Source organism: Channa argus, chromosome 14 (assembly GCF_033026475.1).
Source record: "Channa argus isolate prfri chromosome 14, Channa argus male v1.0, whole genome shotgun sequence".
NCBI lineage: Eukaryota > Metazoa > Chordata > Actinopteri > Anabantiformes > Channidae > Channa > Channa argus.
Window position 1 is genome coordinate 3279539 of NC_090210.1, and position 23366 is coordinate 3302904.

Consider the following 23366-nt stretch of genomic DNA (forward strand, 5'->3'; position numbering starts at 1 on the left):
CTGCGTGAGACTTCCTCCAGCCACCGACCCTGTGAATAAACCCCCCAAAACTCATTCACATGTGGAAAGTGTTGAAATATTATAAAGACATACAGTCAACAAAAAGGCCTGGATACTAACATGATAGGAACGTTAAACGTGTGACGTCAAAATGGAAAATTCCCAAGGTGCTTTTTGTTGTCAGTCTGTCCTGTATAATAATGTATATTATCGTGTATAATAATGACATACGATGTTTTTTGTGACTTTGTCTGAATATAGTTTACAATAAATCAGCAACTTATACTTTTAACTTTTAGCACCTGCCCCACGTCTTAGACAAAATTGGTTTGCAGGCTAAGGGATACATTTAGTGAGGTTGGGTTTATAAATTGAGTGCACATTTATTACAATTATTATATTCAGTATTCGGTATTGTAACAACATGCTCCAATCTCCAGTGGTGGATTATCAAGTAGTTACACAGTCTAGGGCACAACAATTAATTTTTAATGCCTAGTTATTAACTCCAATGTCACATTGGGAACACAGTTAATTTAAAAAATTAAACAGGTCATAAATTGCTGGTCAAAATCTGCATTTGGTTAATAATTCAAACCAAACTGATTTGATACTTTTATAACTAAACTCAGCATTATGTTGTACCACAGGTAAAGTCTGCAGCTTCCATTTCATACCTCAGGTAAAACGTATGTGCCGTAGAGCTTGTGGACTTGTAATTGGTTTTAACATGCCAGTTAGCGCCATCCACAGGTAACAATGGACACTATCTTTCATCTGAATATCTACATTAGCCTCTTCTAATATGCACTGATCACATATCAGGCTGTGAAAAACAAGTTTAAAAAATGCATGAAATGAAACTTTTTTTTAATAACGATTTTATTTTGAATCACCCGAATAACATTGGTGAAAAAGAATGTTCATTGCTTTGTCAAGGTATTATATTGTCAGTTAATTTGCCATGAAAGAAAAAAATAGGTGAACACAATATTTCAAGAGTTAAAAAAAGAGCGAAATTAAAATTGAGTGCATGCAGAATCTGAGGTCAGTAACCACATTTTAATGTAAAAAAAAAAAAATTCTACAGCTAAATTCTACAATATGTCTTATGATAAAATGACAAACATACTCAATAAAAATGTATGCATCCAAACAATGGTTAACACTCAGCGTTGTGTTTAATAGTGAAACACCAAGACACCAAAAACAGCAGTAAATCACTTAAAAGAATTCAAAATCAGATTCAGAATTTAAAAAAGGGAAACTTTCCAAAATTACAGGTAGCAGACAAATGTTAAACTAAAGCCACCTATTAAAAAAATTGCATAGCATGCTCATAACTATTCTAGTGTCATTATTTATCTCTGTTGTGCACTAAGAGAGAGAGTTGGAGCTGTATGTAGTACTGTTGGAAGAGAAGGTGAAACTGTAATTAGACGAGTAATCCACACTGCCTCTACGAGATCCACTTCTTGAGCCGGTACGGGAACCAGCTCTGGACCCAGACCGAGACCCGGGGTTAGAGACATTGTAAGGACTGCTGATTCCCTTACTGGACACTGACGAAGCCTGGAGCATCTTCATTCCGTTGCTTTCCTCCACCATGCAGCCGTCCATGGCTTCCTTGTAGGAGATCTTCAGTTTTGTTTTGGGGCAGGTCAGGTTCTTTTGATGGTTTCGTGTGTCCTGAAGCTTCTGGGCGCCTTGACCATCTAGCCACCCCTTGCGGATAGCCTCTTCAATGCCAAAGCGGCGTCCAGTGCTAGGCTCAATCAGGCCTCCTGTCAAGTACTGAAACTCCAAAAATCTCTGGCCTGCCTCATGAGGCAACCACGCCTCCTTTACTGCCTCTACTGCAGACATCCTTCTTTTAGTCTTCACATCCTCAAAACCAGCATAGGCTTTCTGGGCCGGTTTCAGCTTAGAAGCCATGTTTTCATCAATGATGCCCTGATGGACAGCATCCTGTAGTGACAGTCTCTCACCAGTAGCAGGGTTGATAATACCACCTGTGGATGCCTGGGCCTCCAGCAACCTCTGTGCTGTTATAGTATCAACTATACCTCTTCGGAGTCCTTCAGATATAGTTATTTTCTCCAAGGTCTCTGTGTCAAATATGGCTGCCACAGGGCTGTGGTCATCAAACATCTCAGGGGGGGAGACAGTAATAGAAATTTGGCTGAGACGTTTACGGACAGTCGGAGAGGACGGCGTGGCCTGAGTGGGGCTGCTGCAGGTGAAAATGTCATCAACATTGCTGGCTGCAATGGTCATGTCAGTGCTGCTGGTTCTGCTGGTAATTTGATCTGCAAACTGGGTCAAAGTTAGCTTTCCATTACGATACTGATCTAAAGACTTCTGGTCAATGACGCCACGCTGCAGACAGTCCTGGATGTCATACTGGGTTCCTGTTTTCCTGTCCACAATCACCAAATGTGAGGAGCCGTCTGACCCCTTGATAGTTATTTCCTCCCACTCACACTCCTGCTCCGACAAGTCCAGGAAGGTATCATAGTCAATTAGCTCCCGGTGATAGGCCTCTCTCACTGACATCTCCAGACCAGTGTCTGGGTCAACAATCACAACCCGCCTCTTGCGGAGCACATTGGTACGGCTGTCCTGTGGCTTCTTTTGTTGTTTCTTCTTATCAAATAGTGGCAGGAGCAATAGGCCTGTTTTGGCATCTTTGATGCATCTCTCCTTCAGCTGAAGATATGTTAGGTTGTCTTTGGTATTAGGGTCAAAGAAGCCTTTTGTGTCATCGCCTTCATAGGTTAGGATGTCATTCATCTTCTCGTCAAAATATCCCCTTTTATAAGCAACAGCAACATCAATACGGTGGCTCTCTTTAGGGTCAATAATCCCACCACTAGCAATTTGGGCCTCAAGAAGACGGATCCCATGACCCTTCTCAATTAGATCTTTCTCAATAGCCTGGAAAAGGGAGATTGTCTTTCCGGTGGCTGGGTCTTTGTATCCGGTTACTGCCTTCTCTGCAGACAACAGCTTATTCTTGAACTCCTTGCCTATGAGGGCTCTCTTTGTGGCTTCCTCTACTGTCAAGAAGACGTTGTTGACAGGATCGACAATAAAACCAGAAGCAGCTTGGGCTTCAAGGAGCTCCAGAGTGGTTCCTCTCATGAGTAAACCTTCCTTCATTGCTTGATAGAAAGGCAGGATTCGGTCATTGGCCTCATCATAAATACCTGCAATGCACGTAGAGCCATACAGATAGGACTTCAACTTGTCCTCAATGTCTTTACTGGTGAGTTTGCCCTGGTTAAGTTTCTGCAAGTCACTTTCATCCAGAAGTTCCGAATTTACGAGCTCAGTGAGAGAGACTTCACCACGGAGACCCTTTATAGTTATGGCCTTTTCTGGACCATGGAGCAGAAGCAAGCCAGAAACAGGTTCCACTTTACATTTCTTTTTGAGGTCATTGTAGCTTATCTTGTCTCCTGTTGCTGGATCAATATAACATGCGGGTTTTTTGTTCAAAGCCCTGTAGAGCTCTTCATCAATGAGATTGCGATCCAAGGCCAGATCTTTTGGAAGGAACACGCCCAGAACAGGATCCAATATGCCTCCAACAGACTCCTGAGCCTGCAGCAATCGGATGGCTTTCTCTTTGTCTATGCGGCCCTGTTTCCAGGTTTGTCCCACGGATAACAATTTACCAGTGTACGGATCTTTGAAGCCTGTGCTAGCTGCTTCAGCTGTCACCAACATATCTCTGTCTTCCGTGTCTACAATTCCTCTGGAACAGGCAGTATCTACATGCATCTTCTCATTAAATGCGGGGTCAACTATGTAGCCTGTTGCTGCTTGAGCTTCCAGGAGCATGAGAGCACTCTCTGGGCTGAGAAGCTTCCTGTTTTTGGCCTCGGTAAATGGAATTTTCCCTTGAGAACCTGTGGTCATGCCAGCAATAATGCCAGTGCCCTTCAGACTAAGCTGGATATCCACAGCTACCTCATCCACTGTCTTCTGTCCCTTTATGAGCTGGTCTAGAGTGGCTTTAGTGATGATGCCACAGTCACAAAGCTGGTGGGCCGTGACTTTGCGGCGCACAGCATCAAACACAAGCTTGGATGGATCAATTGTTGGAATTTTCTCATCTGTCTGGGTCTGCCTACTCAGACTGCTGGGTCTCTGCTGCAGCCTCTGTATCTCTCTCTCCAGGGCATCGCGCTTGACGCTCAACTCTGACGCTTCCTTTTCAGTGATCAATAGTCGGCTCTTGTACCTCTCTTCGAGACTCCTTAGCTCCCTCGTGAGCCTCTCAATCTCGTTTTTCAGAGAGAGCCTTTCACGTTCACCCTTGTCTCTTTCTGAATCAAACTGCTTGAGCTGGCTGTCTCTCAGCTCATACTGACTCTTCATATAGTTGAAATCCTTTAAGATGGAATTCTTTTCATCCTGTAGTCGTTGTTTGTTGCGGAGCTCATTCTCTAGATTTAGTTTGATGCGAGTGAGTTCGTCTTCTAGGCCCTGCCGACGATTCTTGTCTTGCTCCAGGAGTTTAAGCTTAGAAAGCAAACTGTCCTTCTCCAGTAGCAGCGAAGTGAACTTGCTTTGGGACTCGTGCACCATGACGGATGTCTGTGAACAGATAAATAAACAACTGTTATGTCTCTACAAAAATCCCATTTTAACATGTGCAAAAAGTCACAACAATAATTAGTTTATGCATGTAAAATATGCATGTATATTTGTACCAGCACGCAGTACGAAAGGAGCCTGTCAGAATTTAAAGTCATAAAGTCACAATCTCACAATCCAACTCCATGTCCTTCTGTTGTCAGTTTCGCTGGAATTAATTGATTCCATCCAGAGCTGTACAGAGCTGGTGCATATATTCACACTATGTTAGTATAATTAATTTATTATAGTGAGTACAGAGTATATTTATTTGATAGAATGTGCAAAGAAAGAGGTATAATGTGCATATAAGGCAGAAGCAACTTGCAAGCAAGTGAATTTTGTGCACAACTTGTGATAGAAGTAATGTGGATTGTTTTCACAAATAGAGCAGGGCTACTTTCAAAGCAATTTCAGCCTTAATGCACCAATACACATTCATGCAGAAGCAGCGAAAAAAGGTCATTATGTCATTGATCACATGATCCTTCTGTGCAATCAAAAATACCTCAATCGATTGCTTTTGGAATTTGTCTAGCTCCAATTTAATCTTTTCTCGCTCCTTGGTCAGGTCATTGATGAGAGTTTGGAGCTCCACTGTCCTCTTGGTGCTACTCTGAAGCTGGACATGCAAGGCTGAGATCTGAGTAGCACTTTCTCCATCAATAGTGTCTTTGCTAAGCTTGAGCTCATCTCTCTCCTGTCTAACTGCTCTTAGCTCCTCCTCCAACCTCAGTCTCTCCTTTGTAAGGTTCTGTGTCAGAGTCTTCAGCTTTTCAATCTCTGCAATGTATTCATTAAGCTGCCTGCTCTTCTCTTCAATGGTCTTATACAGGCTTTCATTACGTAGGGTAAGCTCGTGTATCCGGGACTGTTCTTGCTGGAGCTTTTGTTTCAATATCTTCAGCTCAGCTGTTACAGCTGCCAGTTCCTCCTTGGTGACTTTATGCTCCCTCAGGCTCTTCTCCAGTTCCTCTCGGATAGCCCTGAGGTCCTGCTCATACTTCCTTCCAGAGTTAGAGGCCTCAATCTGAACAGATTTTAAGGTGTTGATTGTGGTGGTGTGCTCTCTGCAGGTTTGTGTCATCCTCTCCAACTCAGCGTCCATTCTCTTTCTACGTGTGAACTCCTCTTGGGTTGCCTTCTTTTGCTTTTCCAGCTCAGCCTCCATTCCATCTAGAGAGCACTGAAGTTCACGGATACGGCTCTGCATCCTGGCAGAACTCTGCTCAGCCATGGCTTTCTCATTGGTTTGTTTCTGCAGCTCCACACGGGTGATGCGGATCTCCTGCTCAGATACTTTTAACTTGTTTATTGCCTCCAAGTAGGAGACATTTTTTGCCTTAAGCTCTGCTTCCGCCTGTTTTAGGTGATTGACTTCCAGTTCCAGAGCTCTCCTCTTCTTTCCCTCTTCATCCAAGTTAAATGTTAGCACACTGATCTGACGGGACTTTTCCTGGTTGTTTTTGGTGGCCTCCTTTAATTTGAGCTCATCCTCCCCTCTCTGCTGCACAAGTGTTCTCAGCTGCACCTCCAGCTCTGTGCGTGCCCTCGTTTCTTTTGTCACTGAGGACCTCTGCTGGCTGGCTTCCTGCTCTGCTCTGCTTTTTTGCTCTTCAGTGTGAGCAATTGACTGTTTCAGTCTCCTTATCTCCTCCTCTAGATTGCTCTTCTCAGCTGTGAGTCTGTCAACTTGAAGTCTCAGCTCTGCTGACTCTTCATCTTTCTGTTGTGACGTTTTCAGGATTGTGGTCTTGGTAACTTGGATGTTTGTCTCATATGTCTGCTTAAGTTCATTAATCTCCTTGGTGCACTGTGTTCTTACCTTTGAGACATCTGTTTCAGCATTTCGCCGACGTGCTGCCTCATCGTCAAGTTGTATCTTCATCCTTTCCAGGTCACGTTCCTTGTCCTTCACAGACTTTTCTAAGTCAATTTTGATCCAGTTGAGCTCGTCCAGCTCTTTCTGTCTACGGCGAACAGTCGCTTCATATTCTTCTTGCTGGCTAGTGTAGCGCTCCTCTGCTAGACGTCTTTTCCTTTTCTCTTCTTCCAGCTCATATTTAACACGGCTCAACTGCTCATTAAGATCTTGAAGCTGGCTTTGTTTGCTGTCCAAGCTCTCCTTGACTACATTAACTTGAATTGCTGAGGTTCTCTTCACTTCCTCCATAGAAATCAGTTTTTCTTTTGACTGAGAGAGCTCCAGTTTGTAGCGGTCCAGAGCATCTTCCAGTGACTTGTTTTTCTGATTACGCTGCTCAAGGTTCTCCTTCAGACGCCTCAATTCCTCCTCCTGCATCTCAATCTTGGTGTTCCTCATCTGAGTGGAGCAAAACAGGAAGTTACATACACTGACACGAGTGGGCAAACCTATTTTATGTGTCTTGCTTTTATCATACACATTATTTTATAAACACAACAATGATCATACAAATCTAATATTTACCTTCAGCTCTTCCATGGTCTTCAGCAGCTCCCCTAGGAACTTGTAGTAGTCACCAGAGCGGGTAAGTAGTTCTATGTAGCGAGACTGGAGGTCAGACGCCTGGTGGAGTTAAAAGTAGTCGTTGATTTATGATGTCAAATATACAGGTGTTAATTATATTGTAGAATTGCCTTAAAATGACCCACGCAGTAAAAGTTTAACCTTTAAACTGGCATAAAAAAAATGCGCTGATAAATCAAATCAAATGATGGCTTAACTTAAACGTATTAAATAGATCACTTAAACATAACTAGTTGAATTTTAATTTGTTTAGCACATGTGATAATCATACACAAATTTAAAATGGGTTAGTGCGTCTTAATGGAAAGTCATTGGTCATACCTCATGCCTGACCACAGATGCGGGGGACTGCAGCATTGTTCTCTTAACTGGAATATTATGCAGAGTTTCCAGGCCTGCACTGTAGGAAGCCAGCTGTAGCTCATAGTCCTGGAAACATATGACACAATTAACCTTATTATACAGGTTTGTGGCGGCTTAGCAGCTTTGAGTACACATGAAATGTTTTGAGTTGAATGCAAATTAACTAACTACCAACCTGAATGGAGGCAGCACACGTGTCTGCATTTTTCTGCACATCGTCCACTTTTTCTTTCTTTCCTTTAATTTCAGTGTGAAGTCCCTGTGGAGGTCATTAAATTAACTGATTACATCAGACTGTTCAGTCATCTAGTACTTTACTACATAAGTATACTTTTATTAAATTGTCACTCAATATTTCGAAACATTTATAACCGCTACTAAATTAAAACCATCTCAGCTCAGTTTGAATATTATTATCGATAACAATGTGTTGACGTGCCTTCTGCTGGTTGAGGTGCTCCATTAGGGTTTGGATGTCGTTGAGCTTAACCATCTGAAGGGTGTCCTGGCGCTTCCTGGCATTGTCTATCCACTGCGCCAGGGAAGTGCTGCTCTGCTGATAATGTTTCAGCTGTGTCTCGTGCTTCTCCAAGTCCCACACTCTGAATATGGAAAGAGTAGGAGGCAGAGGAAGGATTAAAGTGATATATTTAGTGTTGTTACCAGCAATGATGAACAGAGGATGTGGTGATTTATTTGCAGACACAAAAGAAATGTGTGTACACATACAGATAAGCTTCCATACCTGCTATCAATCTGAGTTTGGATGCGGCGCCAGCGTTCAGACATCTGATTCACCAGGTCTGAGTACTTGGATAAGTCCACATCACACTTGTGGAAGGAGTCAGAGATTTGACCATTCCAGTGCACTGCTTTAGCCAGGTCAGACTCCATAGCTGTCAGCAGGTCCCTCTTTTGCTCCATCTCACTTTTCATTTGCTTTAAGAGAGAATCACAAAAAACACAGATACATTTCAATAATCACTAGTTTTATTGCTGCACACAGCATGAATCTAGAAAGCTAACGTGTGCAATCCAAGTTCAATGCGGATATTGTGTCAAACCTTTAGTATGGTCCGATAATTTTCCACCTCCCAAAGGTCCAAAGAAGTGGTGTCCTTTTCCGCCAACCGGGCCTCATGGACTTTAATGATATCTTCAGCCTGGACAACACTCTGTAGCAAGACCTTAAGGGCTGACAGTCTGTTAAGGACATGCAATCCTTACATTAAATACAACGGTTAATAGATAAAACAATTATAAAAATGATTTCCTTTGTGATTAATGCTGTATGTTGCTTTAGTTTCTACATTGTTTACCTAAATATGGCCAAATAAGTAAAAGGTCGGGTGACTCGAATAAAGTAATGTACCTTTGAAGATACGCCGAGTAGAGACCCTGCAGGTCGCCAAGTTTTTGGTTGATGATCTCCATTTCAGATCGGAGGAACTTGGCTTGCTCTGAGTCAGCAGGTATCCCTTCCAGCTGCTTTGTAATGTTTTCTCTTATACGCAGATAGTCATCATAAATAGAGTCCAAATCTTGATGCACAGCCTGTAATTCAATATAATTTGCTTTAAAAGTTAAATTAGCTTCACGAAATTAAGTTTTCTTGTGGTAACGTAAGAATTTTTTAAATAATTACAGTTATATTTTACCCATATCTCGCAAATGTTGATATGGATGTTGTGTGTAAGAGAAGCCCAACTTTTAATTAAAAGGAGAAAAATCAATTGTTACATACCTGCAGCCTCTGGATGTGCACTGAGCACTCGTGCACACTGTTTTCCCCCAGTGGAACATGGAGATGACTGGTAAGGCCGGACTCAGCCAGCTCCAGCCTGCTTCGAATTTCTTGTAGACTACTGAGCAGATTAAGGCTGAGGGAAGAACCGTGTGAGGGTTGCTGGGTATGGACCTTGGTGACAGTTGTTTTGGTGATCGTCTGACTTGACTTGCTTTCTGATTGTGAAGTGTCAGTCTTTACCCCTTCATCCCCTTTATTGGCTAGTGGGAAATGGTAAATAATAGCAGTTAATAGTAACAAAACAAAAAAAAAAACCCTTTAATGACAATTCAATAAGTTGAAGACATTTAACACTCACCATAAGTAGGCATCTGAATAATTAGTGTATCATAGTAGCTCTGGGCTTTATCAAAGTGGCCCTGCATAGTTTTCTTTTCCTCTTCTCCAAAGAGCTCACTCCCTTGGCTGGTTCGTAAGAACTCTTGGTAGTGAGTCTCCATTCTCTTGATGATATTTCGGTACTCTTCAGGGCGCATTTTAGACAGCTGGCAAAAAATGGTGAGGAGTTAGATTAAGGTCAAACATAGAACATGAGCAAAGCCCTGCAAACAATGTTGCAGATGTGCGGGTAAGAAAAGATAAGTTATTTATAAAGCAAAACTCTTTTGCTATTTGCAGTACTGTATGTGTGACATTTTACCATGCTGAGAGTGAGAGAGTTGATGTAATTGATGTCTTTGAGGCAATACTGCCACGAGATGAGACTCTTGATGTTGATAAAGGCCTGATTCCAAACGGTCATGATGGCTTCAAAATACTCCTCATTCCTAGGAAACAGACAAAGCTATCAATCACTTGTTTAACAGAAACTACAAGCATATAATAACTAAAGCAATATAAAGCAGAACTGGCTAATATGCAAGTATATATGTAAGAATACTTTCATTATAAAAAGCTGATTTTGTACAGTAATATATATACAGCTTTGCAGAGTTAGGAACATTTACGTAGTTTTTTTCAGAATATGCAGGGGGAGAGTCAAATATGCCCTAACCAACATCTGTAAAAGATTCTTTTTCAGACCACTGTATGATTCTCACTTTGTGGCGACGCCAAGGCAAAGTGGGTTTGGTGGGGGGATGAGCAGACACACTGAGGGAATCGACATGCCCAGACCTCCAGGTCCTGTCACAAGCCATTTGCTGCGCTGCGAGTTGTCCTTCAGGATGCCCTCATTCCCTTTCAGAATACTTTTCTGAAGCACATGATGGAATATACAAACATTAAACACACTGCATTATACTTCATACTCGGTGCCGGGTTGTGTCTGTCTGCATGACAGAGTGCATGTAGCCCACCTGGTCTTGTTTAAAGTCACATAAGGCCTGCACTATGACAGGACTGCTGCTCTTCTCCTCGGGGTTGCGAGGCTTCAGCCTAACAATGGACTTTGACTTATTGAGCAGACTTTGGACTTGTCTCTTATTCTCTAGTATTCGCTCCCTCTCTTTCTGTGAACAAACAAAAAGTATATGTTATTGCCAGTGCCACTGTAGATGGAAAGTGCCAGGAGTAAGAAGTAAGTCCCACACATTTCAAAATAAATAGAGCCTCCATTTTGTCATGGGCAAAAAACTAAATAACTGGCCTAACAAGTAACCAAACATCTTGATTTTTTTTTTTTTTGTCAGCAAGGTAACTCAAACAAGTGAACTGCTCCAACATGTTTTGTGGAGCACAAGTACAAATTTGTATGTTATTTAAAAGAGAAAATACCTCAAGGTTCTTTAGGAGTTCAGAGAGGTTATCCAGTGGGGTGTTCTTGTCACATTTGTATTTGTTTCGGATAGTATCGTGCGCCGTTCGCAGCTTCACATTAAGCTCAGTGGAGTCCTTGAAAAACTAAGGACGGCAAAAGAAAAAAAAAGCTTGGATTAATGTTTATCGGAAAACACAGAGGCACGAAGCCTCACAGAAGCAAGAGTAGAACAGAGCACATACTTGGCTATAGGCAGCATTCTCCTTCAAATGAACATGGATACACTTTGTGATCTGGAGAAGCCAGCTCCACTGGGTTTGTAAGGTATCCATGTAGGCCTGTGGACATGCAAACAGTCATCAGTAGAAACCCAGTTCATAGTTAACTCACTGGGATTTAAAAAAACGCAGAAAATAAACAACGAAATACCTGAATCTTATCTGATGCTGGGTGGTTGTTGTTCAGGAGCCCGTCTGCTTTCACCTTCAGCTTGTTTAGCTCCTTCTCTTTCTCCTCCAGGTCCCTCATCAGCCTCTGCACAAAAAAAAAAAAAAAAACTGAAATTAAGGAATCCGCCACAACACCCCTCAAATGTTAAGGTACATAAACAACATTCATTTTATGACAGAAAAGACGAGCTCAACCAGAGATGCTTACCGAGTAGCTCTCTTGCTTCTTGGGGATATAATGATCAATGTCTGAGTCTCCCCAGTCAAACACAAGTTCCTCCTCCTCTCTCTCATTCACCCACATGATGGCTTTGGATATCTGGTCAACGATGGTCCGAAGATCTTGCAGCTGATTCACACGGCCGTGGGACATTTTCTGAGAGAGACACAAGCTTAATGTATGAATCTAATACAGAATACCAATGATTATAAATGTATCATTGCTGTGAAATTGTTTCTACCTGCATGCTCTCCCATTCTTGTTCCAATATGTTGAGATTGTATTTGTCACCCCTCATGTTCTAAAAAGGAGAATTATTATTATTATTATTATTTTTTTACAATTTTGCAATCGTAGGATTATAAGAGTACAAGTTATTGTACACAGGATGCATGACCATCCTCCTAAACGCATATCTAGAGAAAACAACAGATTTAGTCGTATATGGAAACATTAGGCTACACAGTCTGGGACCACAGGGTGGAGAATGACCACTTACGAGATCCTCTCGGGCACGATCTACTTCTGGGCTCCTCTGGATAGAGCTGTGGAGCATGCTGTGGTTGATGATTTGCTTGTCTATGGCATCAGAGTCCTCTCCGAATGGAGCTGTCTCAATCATGCGCTACAAGATACAGAACCACAGTTTATTACCTTTTAAAATACAAGAACTAAAACACAAAATTACAAAATGATATTTATGAACTAAAATCATTTCGAAGAAAATGGCATTATTTCTTCTTTTCTACTGTCAACAAAGTTTTAGGAAAGACTAGCCAAGCTGAGTCTGACTTCCTGAAACACTCTTGACCCTCTTGACCCCATTTGTTCCCACTGAAGACAGGAAAAGACCTTCCTACATAAATGGCACTGAAATGTTTAGGGAAACAGAATTTGTCTTTAGATTTGTAGCTGTGTATTAAGAAAGCATTGGTGCCCTAGTGAAGATTTATTAAACAGAGATTGGAATGTGCCCATGTCCACCGGTTAATGGTTTTGATGTCCATTGTAAAGACGAAACGTTTGGACAACAACGTAAATCTATGGCACAGAGAAATATGTTAAACCAGGCTTTCAAAGCAAAGCAAAAAAACTATCAAATGTACTTCCTGTATTTGTCCTCTGGGTGTCAGCAGATAATCATTAAGAGCGTTGTTAGGAGGAAAGAATTCCAACTATCCCCCCCTTGTTTGCAGCTCTAAGCTTTGATAAGATCTCTGCCTACAAACCAACCACAACCAGTTCCTGCACTTCACTTGTTTTTTTTCTCTCTCTCTCCTTTCTCAAGACTTTTGTTTTGTCACCACTCCCTTTTCCTTTACGAATACTTTGCTGAGGCTTTTAGTAGAACCTGCCTCTGTAGAAAAACTAACGTTTGATGAAGAATAATATCTAAAAACATGACAAGTAGCAGTACAGATGCCAATATGGAAAGAGAAATGCATGTACGAGGAACAGTTGTTGTTTTTTTTTGTCCTTTCGGCTCATGGGAGTTCAGGCTTGCCACCGCGGATCATTGTCCGCGGGGGATCAAACCACTGACCCTGTGGTCCGTGCACGACTGCCTTTACCAACTGAGCTACAACAGTTTATATATATCAACTGGCCAGGGTAGTGGGGGGGGTTAAATGGGGGTGAGGCAGTGAGTGGTGACAAAATGACAGGGTGTGTTTTTTAACGAGGCATTTTCTCAGGAGCATGAGAGAGTTGGACTGAACTGCTTTCCCCATAACAACTGACTCAGTGGCGAGTGTCAGGTTTCACACTTCTACTTTTCTTTTTGCCTCCACTGTGTCTTTATGTTCCTCCCGCTTCCCCGCGGTATCTGTTTCTACCTTCCTTTCTCTCGCTTGACTGTGGCAGAGCTCTTTTCTCATCTTTGTTTCGTTTAGCCTGCAATGTCTCTGGGCCTCTTCCAGTCGAGGGGTCAGATTTTCAGCGTGTCCAGATGGTTTCAGTTACAGCAGGTCAGAAAAAGTGATAGGATGACTGCACCTCCCACTTCTCCTCCCTTTGCATAAAAAGGTGCCCACACTAATCCACACGCACAGGCAACAACATACATGAAGGTGCAAATACGCATTCTGCATCACACAGTTGGTGGATGCATTATTTTACTGAATTACGTCTTTTTAAATTAATAACATTTTGTGTTACTTTTAATGTCTGACATCAATGTGATGGTTTTCTAATTAAAACTGAATATTATTGTGACACAGTTTTCAACCATTTCCGCATTTTTTATTGTGTTTTTATTGTTTTTGTCTTTCTGAAGTGAAGCTCTCACCTTATGTTGGGCAATCCAGGCCATGGCATCATTAAAAAGCCTGCCCCCCTCCATGGAGCCCACACTGCCCCTGTTCCGTCTTATGGTCACACCACTGACGAGTTGCTGTTGGAGACCATTATACATCAGCTGGAACTGTTCCACACTGTATAGTTGTGCAAAAAAAAAAAAAAAAAGATAATAGTTTGTGAATCTTTCAGGGACACAGTGATCTCTCCAGTTTAAAAAGCTCTGCTGGTCAAACCCGCGTGAGTGCGAAACAAGTGCAGTAGGCACTGATTTCTATTATTCCCATTTAGCAGCACCTACCCATGTCAACCTGCAAGCAACTTTATTTAAACACGCAAACACATGAATGAGCACAAACAAACTCAGTGCATTTTTTCTTACCTTCTGAAGACATCATTGGGTATACGCATTTGCTGCATATCTCTGCCACAGGCCTTCAGCTGCTCAATGGCTTCTACAGCAAAGTGCAACATCTTGTCTACTTCCCCAGGTGGACCCCCCTATGTAAACACACAGAATAGAGACTGAACTCTACAACTACTTACAAATTATATTTCACTTTAGATGCAATTGGTGTGATGACTTGCTTTTCATGCCACTGTACTGAAATGTAAACAGTCAAGCTTATAGTCAACAGCCCTTAGACAGAACTTATATTGATAAACCCACATCTCAGCGAAACTACTTTTTTAGTGTTTTCATGCCACTTGAGGCTAAAATGAAAAGTAAGATCAGGTCTTTTAAGTATAAACTATGTATCATACTTACACTCTGAACAATCATCTTTGCTCTCTGCAGGAATTCGTTACACTGGCCACTTAGGTATGTAGCTTTTTGTTGCATAGCCTGTGGACTAATACGAACATATAAAAGATATTATTAAAATGTGCGTATTTTCAAATTTCAAATACATATTTTGAAATACAGCACATTTTACCACCAACATTTTTTAAAAGTCTAACATTTCCAAAGATGGAAAATAAATGTTAATATGCATTCATAACCTTATGACCACCTGTGCAATTGAATGCAATCCAATACAGCGTCTCTCCCATGAATTATTTTACAATTTTAAAACTTCTCCGTTTTTATGTTGAAACTGTCAGGAAGGTGATAATTCTACTATGTGTTTATTGTTAAGGTTAAAGTGGGAAGTGGAGTCGTACTGAAGTGCATTATAAAAAGAGCTGGTTCTAATGTTGAGGCCTCCCTATTTAAAATGAATGGAACTGTCAGAACTCACCACCTCAAGCTAAACACTGAGAAATTATAACCTGGTAAAAGTAGAATTCGTGGCATTTAATTGTACAGGTGGTTTTAATGTAATGGCTGATCGGTGTAGGCAACAGGTCACTGAATAGTTATAAATGTGTATTATCATTGTTCTTCATTAACATGGAAATTAAAAACATATTTAACAACATTAATGTGTGGAACTCTAAGCAAACAATGATCCTGTGGTTCATGGGGCATGAAATAAGTCACCGAAAGGTCACATGCACTAAATACTAACCAAGTGTGGACTTTCTCTCTTTAAAGAGCTTCTTACTCCCTAAAGCCACTTAAAATATTATCCTGCATTGCACGCTGACCTTTGTCCACTGTGCGTTATGCATCTAAACAAATGTTTTGAAATGTGTGAAAACATCACTGTTATTACTTCAGTCGGTAACATCATAACCAATGAATAATGGTAGTGGAAGGACATTTCCAGGAGGGTGTGTCGTTAGTGCCTCAGAATATTAGGCAACAGCTCAGCAGTGATACAACTAAGATTGCTTGGATACATGTATTGCATAAATTACAAAATAGCGCCATAGAAAAAAATAAAATAAAAAATGATGTCAAGACCTTCCACGTATGACAGTGACGCTGCTCCAAAACAAGTAGAAACCATTTCGATTCTCAGCCTGGTTCAAAGAATGCGACACACAGTCTGTCAGTGGGTCACAGGAAGCTTCAACAGCCCCTCGCCCGCTTTAAGGTGACGTTTGAAGCATAACGTCTAATAAAATTATATGTGTAAATCCACCATGTTTGGTGAAAACTTTGTTCCTTTTTGAACAAAGGCACTTGTTAACCTTTTTTGAAACTTTTTCAACGCTCACCCACCGTCTGTTATTCGCTCTCGTTTAAAAGAACAGGTGTTCCAAAGGTCTTACCTTAAGGTCCCTCCGCCCCCTCCGCCCCCTCCCCCGCCAACGAGAATTTTCTGTCCCCCGACACCTCCACCGTGCATGGAGCTCCTGGAATAGGTGTAGTTGTATCCACCGTCGCCTACTTGATAGTCCCCCTGGAAGCCGTTTCCACCGACGAATACGTCGCCCCTGTACCCGGCACTCGCCAAATCCGGCCGGGAATTACTTCTCTGGCCCATAGTGGCCAGTTTAGAAGTGGAGCCGTAGAGACTCATGTTTGCTGAGCTGCGTTCTGTCTTTTGTTCAGCGTTCTTCCGCAGGTCTGTTCTGCCGTCCGGTCAGCGGGACAGAGTTTGCGCCTCTCCCCTCCCCGTCTCCTGTTGCGCAGATAATGGTTCGCTGTGAATAGACGGAAGCGCGTTTTTGGAGAGGAACGCTAGTAACCACACCTTTGCTGTGTTTACGAAACGCCAGCCCGTGTGGGAAGAACCGTGCTGCACTGCAAAATTCACCAAACGTTATGTTGCAATCATAACTAACTGTGATTGCTCAGTTGGCTCATGATGCATACAGTTATACAGTTTATGGGACGGACGCCAGCTCGGATGCAGAGATTCTGGCTGCTTTGACAGTGCGCAGCTCCTGTTTTTAGAGCAAATAAACTTGGTTGTTTTCAAAATATTGGTCTACTTTTTGAGTTATTGTATTGCTTAAGATACATAAGCAATCAGTCAACCTCCAGGGAACGTTCCCTGGAGGTTCAGGCCTTTAAGAGAACCTTTAGGAAACGTCCATTGTTTGCAGCTTTTTGTAGAATTTACACACATTTAAAACAGCATCTCTTTAACTTAAAATAGTAACAAAAAAATATTCTTACTTTTGCTACATGTTGTTTGTGTTTTTTGCAATTATTACAAAAACTTATGTCATTCAGCAAAATCAACCTTTTGACACATTTACAGATCACATTTCATTCCCCTGTAATTTCTAAATTGAATGAATCCACTGTAAATGTAGTTACTTGTATCCCAGAAATCTAGATAAGCCATATCCTGCTTTTGTGATATGCTATCTATTGTACTCCATTATAAACCATATCTGGGCTTCTGAACATGTTTTGTTGTTGTAGAACAAAGCGGTAAATCAAGACACAACTGCAGGTGCCTGGTATCCTTTCAAATTACATATTTCAGGATATCAAAAGAAGTTTTACAAGTGCACGCTCTGTCATCTAAATAATCAAAACTAATTTTCATGTACTCCCTGAACCAAATAGATGTCCCCTGATTGATTATTCTATCTTAATACGTATCAGGGATTTGAGGGAATTGGCACTGAAGCATTTGCTTCGGATTTATTAACACTCTATCAACACAACAATTAGATGAAACAGCAGCCAACAAATGAATCCCAGTGTAGTGAACAGAGATGGTGGTTGCACAATGGAGTTGACGTGAGTTCATTGAAGTCAAAGGGAGTTCATTTGAAAGAGCGTTTTGCATAGTTGTTTAAATTTCACACACAAGTGACACCACAGTTTGGAAAAACGAAAATGCTAGTTTTTATACTTTAAAGTTTTTTCCCCTTTTCAGTAAATGGTGGTTATTTTCCCTTCATTTGTCTGCAGATAAATCACATCACGGGTGGGTGTGTCTGAACTTTAAAAAGTGAAACGGAGTGATAGAACTAGAAGACAGAGAAGGGTGGGTCAGGCGTGCTGCATGTCAGTATGAGGAAAAAATGGAAAGGTGAAATGCGTGAAGAGTTAACAGCACAGGTGTGATTTGGGTTTCTGTCTGTGCAGATGTGTTGCAAAAGAATCAGAAAAAACAGAAGATCCCAGGGATAGAAAGAGACAAAGCATCAAAAAAAATAAATAAAAAAAACACCTTATACTGTAGTGGTTTTAATGCTTTGGTTTTTAGAAATGACGACATAGTGAGGTGTTTACACCTTTCTTGACTGAAGCAGGGAACAATTTTGACTCTGCTGACTGAGATACTGTGCCCTCTGCTTTTTTTAGCCCTGACCTATTGCAATTGTGCACACAGATAAACTAGGACATCGCACAGGAGCGTGAGAATACAGAGAATGTATGAGAGAGGAGAGGGAGGCATGGGTCTGTAAGAACTGGAGGCTTTAAGGAGCCAACGCCCTAAACAGGATTTTTTTTTTTTTTTAAGCATTTTAAAATGACTCTCTCTTTCTAATTCACATTCAAATATTTTGGAATGCGTAACAAACTTGGTCCAACTTGCCTGCCTTCAACATTTGCGAGTATACACTAATTATTATCACTTCCAACGGTAGAAGTGACACTGTCATCCACAATAATGTCAATATCTTTGAACCCAGAACACACCCACTAAAAAAACAGGCCCTACAGTTTTTTTTCTTTCCCACTAAGCTCAGGTGGGTTTGTCTTCTGTCTTTGATACGAATGCACGTTCTCCAAACAAATGTCACTGCATGACTGAACATGTACATTTTTCCAAACTACAGCCTTAAAAACAGCTCTCGTGCAAAAAAAAAAAGACATAGACTGAAATGCAGGGCAGCAAACCTTTCAGTTTGTTAAGAGCAGAACTTTTTAACAGAAGGCACTTTGTTATATGAAACTCTGACATAAGCAATGAAAACAATGTTTTGAGATGCATTTACATTTACATTTTTACTTCTTCAAGCTAAGGGCGTTACTTAGAAATGTCAGTAAGATAGAAGCCACAAAAAGGTGTGGCAGATACTGCAGGGATAGTTGACTGTATCATATTTAGTAATACTTGTCTGTCTTCATAGACTGTGTGGTTCCACCCTTTACCTTATCCTCCTTTATCCTTCATGTCTACTTTTTACCTACACACTTCTGTGCATGCATTTTCCATTCAGATGCAGGAGCATTTTGGGGAGAAATGTAAAGCTTTGCTCACTATCTCCACGGCTTGGGGTAAATATTTAACTCGTTTGCTTTCTGCACTACATGGGAGATTAAAACTGAAATATAATACCTTCTATAAAACAAATGGACATGTAGGGCGAGGACCAAGATGAATCACAAACAAGGAAAGTGCAACACCAGGCCGCTAAATATGTCATGTCTAATGATTCACAGTGACTATAAGACCTGCTGACACACACATATGATAACATTTCCAGACATTTGCACTGACATCATTCATTGTGTAAAAAATGAAAAAAAGGTCTGACACCTGGTTTATAAGTTGACAGTTGACACAGTCTCACTTATTAATGTCCTGTCCTGGTCTGAGTGTCCAGCTTGATAGCGTACATATTTTTCCCCTGACTCTCCGTTGGTTCAACATTTATTGAGCAATACTGAAAAGGAGAAATGTTAGTGTTGCTATACAATATCAATAAAAAACAAACAAACAATAAAAATCAAGTGATTTTATTGTGGGTCTTTGTATCCTCAGAAGAACAACAACATATAACTTTCTTTCACCATGCCATTATTTATTTAACAGAAAAAAAACAAAAACCTGCGAGCAAAACTAATCACCCCCTTGATGCTTTCATGGGATTTAGGAGAGGAAGTTGCAGCCCGGTGCTGCTAATTCTTCAGCCCTTGATCAGCTGATCATCAGCAGGTGTTCATACCTCTACAAAGCAGAAGTTTTGGCAGTTCCTTGCTCTGGGGAATTCAGGTGTATGGTAACACAAGTCCAAGAGAGAAAGACACAAGTAATAGACTTAGATTGCAATTGTTGATTCACATCAATCTGGAAAAAGTCATAAAACCATTTGTAAACATTTCGGAGTTCCACATTCTACACCGAGAAGGAATATTCACCAGAGGAAAGTCCATTAAGACAGTTGTCAATCTTCCCAGGAGTGGACATTCCAGCGTGTTCACCCCAAGGGCAAAACGTTCAATGGTCAGAGAATACAAAAGAACCCAAGAGCTGCATCTCAGCCCGAACAGGCCTCACTGATCATGCTAAATGTTAAAGTGCATGAGAGCGCACTTAGAAGAAGACTGAACAAGTACAACTTGTTTGGAAGGGTTGCCAGGACAAAGCACTTTCTGTCTCAAAAGAGCATTAAAGCACGACTGAGGTTTGCAAAACTGCTTCTGGAAAAGCCAAAAGACTTCCAAAACAATGTCCTAAGGACAGATGAGACCAAAGTGGAGTTGTTTGGCTTCGTTTTCTCAGAAGACCACACATTTCCGCAGAAACTCCTCAGACCCACTGACGAGTATGTTGGTGGAGGGTGATGCTTTGGGCTTGTTTTGCAGCCACTGGACACCTTGTCGCCATTGAGTCGGCCATGAATTCCTCCCTATATGCCACAGCATTCTACAGGCAAATGTGAAGCCATCTGCCCGACAGCTAATCTCAACTACTGGCTAAAGATTTGCAGCATCAAAGGCTGCACCACAATGATTGCACCCTCTATAGTAGTTTTCTTAATTGCAGGAAGATTATGTGAAGGCAGTGCATTTTGCACTGTGTGCGTTCGTGTGCAGACCACTGTCCATGAAAATATGCTGCAAGTTGACATTAGCCCCAAAGTAATAAGAAAGACAACGATGCACTATGTTATCTGTTGGACTTTGAAATCCAATAAAACTATATACAGTATCTGTTTGCATATGTTCTCCTGTGGAAAACGTGCTTTTTATTATCATAATATATAATGGGACAATCGATATTCAAACCCACATCCACAGATACAAACTCTGTAAGTCTTTGCACAGCAGACAAGGTTCTGAATTAGTCACTGCAGAGTGAAAGTTCACACACCTCTGGATTTATGTGTTTTACACCTCATGTGTAACCAGCCGGTTTAGGACGCAGACACAGACAGAACAACACAGCTGCTCATGCACACACACACACACACACACACACATATATATTAAGCTGACTCATAGCACTGCATAGGGGCGGATCCAAGACACACCTGAATTAGTTGCTAGGGAGGATAACAAGCAGGTTTGTATGATAACAAACAGAACAGTGAGATAGTACGACAGCAAATTGGTTTCTGTTGGCGTACAGCCATGTGACATTTTCTGCAAACACTACAGTAAAAACCTTTGTCTGAATAATGGATTCGAAAGGATGCAAATCAAATAGTCCTGGACATTAATGTACGGTTTATTATTTCTTATCAGACCACAGAGAATTCAGACTTTTCCTGTTACAAACATATTTATAACTGATTCATTAACACTTGTGCAGCACACTAAAAGACTATTAATGGTGCTTTATTAACAGCTTTATTTCCGACACATTTTCTGTCATTATGTGAGAATTGCAAATGGGCTCGCAAATGTCAAATTCCCCAATACATGTATATTTATGTGGCTTTATTCAGCCAATAAAATTATAGACTGTATATGAATGCAATAGCAAGAAAGCAAGGCTTCTTCTCCAGTCTGTCTGCAGGGGTCGTCAGAGTGTAACTATATAAAACAAGACAGTGCAGGAGAGTCCTGAGCCCTCAGCCGACCCTCCTGGGGCTGTTCTCGATCATCCCTACCTGATTTGCATGCAGTGTCATCTGCAATAATCCTTAAAATATATATATGTTTATTTAAAATATGCAATAAAATCTAGCCTGTTACATCGTGTTGTCTACCACAACTCTATGCTATATTTGCCTCATAATTATATTTTTTTAAAGAAGAGATGTAAGTCTGTAACAGGAATAAAAATAAATAATTACATTTGACCCAACTAATAAAACTAATAACATTTAATTCATCACGATTCGCCTAATGGAGTCTGTAAACAGTGTGTATTAGCACATGTTGGCCTGCAGGGGGAGGCATTACTAAACAGAAGGGGGAGTCACGTGATCAGAGACATGTTACAGTCGCAACGTCAAATCCAACTGGTGGATTTAAGTTTTAAGATCTGTGATCATAGGAAATAAAATGAACATTGAAGTATATTGAAGTGTAAAGTTTAGTTTTGCAGCCATATGGACTTTGTTATAACAATACTACATCAAGTATAATAACATGTGTTATAAAACAGTGGGAATTTAAAAAAAAAAGTGGGAGAAATTAAAACAATCTTTTCTGAGATGGGCGAAACGTTTAGTGAATAAATTGTGTAACACGGCACGTGATAGTGTTTTTGCTATAAATATTATTAAGAAGGCCAAGGGTTTATAAGTTGTAACTACTATTTCAGTGTGTTAGGAATCTGTTTCTGAAACTTATAATCTGTCCAACACCATGAAGAGGAGTTCTGAGTTGCCAGAAACAAATCTGACTGTTTTTTTAATCCTCTTTCAGCACAACAGATCTTAAGTTCATTCATTCATCTGCCCAAAGGAGGTGAAGAGGATCTGCAACAAAATCTGTTTATCAGCTTAATGGGTTTTACTAATCCAGACTTGATGACGTTTTTTACTAAAGACTTAAAATGTACAGATCTGTTTGGATTATTATAAAGGTACACAAATGTACTGTATTTGTCAAAAACCTTAAACGTATTAATGATCTTTAAAAGAATTTCTGAAAGATCCAGTAACCTGAACTACGTTACACTGTTAGTTACAAATCATTTACACTGTATAAGTATTTAGTATCTAATTAATTATATTTTAAAAACCTCAGTGAAATAGCAGGTGTAGAAATATACTGACACTGATACTTAGTAGCCTATTTGCTTTCCCAAAAAAATGGATAATCAACAATAAAGCCCACAGTGTTTGACTAGAAATGACTGTCTGTCTTGGAAATTGGCATCTTTTCCATCCTAATGACACTTTATTCTCCCTAAGTGTATAAAGGTCGATAAATGTCTCTACACTCGTTACATACTGTCAAGACCGATGCTTCTTCCACACTGTGCCACACCAGTGTCACAAAACACACACTCACACACATATTTATCTCTGAATTTGTGCCGATTGGAAATGTTATGAAAAAGTATGAATACTATTGTTGCTGCATAAATAAGCAGTAACAGAGACAGTGTTCTTATTTACACTCTGTCCACATTTATTACTTGTTTTGTTTTATCATTTTCTTAGACATATGCCCCATATTAAAAAAACACTAGTACTATATTACTATTAACACCAATAACAGGACAAAACATCTGCTTTGATTCAGCACAAACGTGACTGCAAACATTCATCCTCACGTTGATTTAATTATAACTAGGAACAGATGAAACTAACCAATTGTTGTCTTTACACCTTTACTTGTTCAGGGTCGTTTCTAACTCTTGCGGGATCGTATCAAAGCGCCCAAACTGCGT

The 23366-nt window shown here is 40.7% G+C and overlaps 1 protein-coding gene across 3 annotated transcripts; it reads right to left on the reverse strand.

Moving 5' to 3' along the window:
• Positions 1 to 1069: 1069 nt before the first annotated feature.
• On the reverse strand, positions 1070 to 16560 carry dspa (desmoplakin a). Of its 3 annotated transcripts, none has more exons than XM_067529089.1 (24): positions 16150 to 16560; positions 14756 to 14840; positions 14369 to 14487; positions 13979 to 14123; positions 12191 to 12316; positions 11933 to 11992; positions 11680 to 11847; positions 11452 to 11556; positions 11265 to 11360; positions 11040 to 11165; positions 10622 to 10774; positions 10364 to 10518; positions 9964 to 10090; positions 9622 to 9808; positions 9261 to 9523; positions 8889 to 9070; positions 8581 to 8719; positions 8262 to 8455; positions 7956 to 8118; positions 7692 to 7775; positions 7475 to 7582; positions 7094 to 7192; positions 5153 to 6967; positions 1070 to 4605 (listed from the first exon to the last, which is right to left on the reverse strand). In XM_067529089.1, the coding sequence occupies exons 1-24, from the start codon at positions 16398 to 16400 to the stop codon at positions 1378 to 1380; spliced, it is 8178 nt and encodes a 2725-aa protein (XP_067385190.1). In that variant the 5' UTR covers positions 16401 to 16560; the 3' UTR covers positions 1070 to 1377. The 3 variants fall into 3 exon arrangements, with proteins under 3 accessions (XP_067385190.1, XP_067385192.1, XP_067385191.1); XM_067529091.1 differs by having other exon boundaries at positions 6470 to 6967; positions 16150 to 16556; XM_067529090.1 differs by lacking the exon at positions 16150 to 16560 and adding an exon at positions 15839 to 15960.
• Between the last annotated feature and the right edge of the window lie 6806 nt (positions 16561 to 23366).

What these genes read in the sequence shown, in the direction of transcription:
- dspa (XM_067529089.1), bottom strand. Translation starts at nt 16,400, where the DNA reads ATGAGTCTCTACGGCTCCACTTCTAAACTGGCCACTATGGGCCAGAGA. An exon ending in CCCAATGATGTCTTCAGAAG is followed by an intron (nt 14,124 to 14,368) that starts GTAAGAAAAAAT and finishes ACAACTATACAG; the next exon opens with TGTGGAACAGTTCCAGCTGA. An exon ending in AGACCATGGAAGAGCTGAAG is followed by an intron (nt 6,968 to 7,093) that starts GTAAATATTAGA and finishes TGCTCCACTCAG; the next exon opens with ATGAGGAACACCAAGATTGA.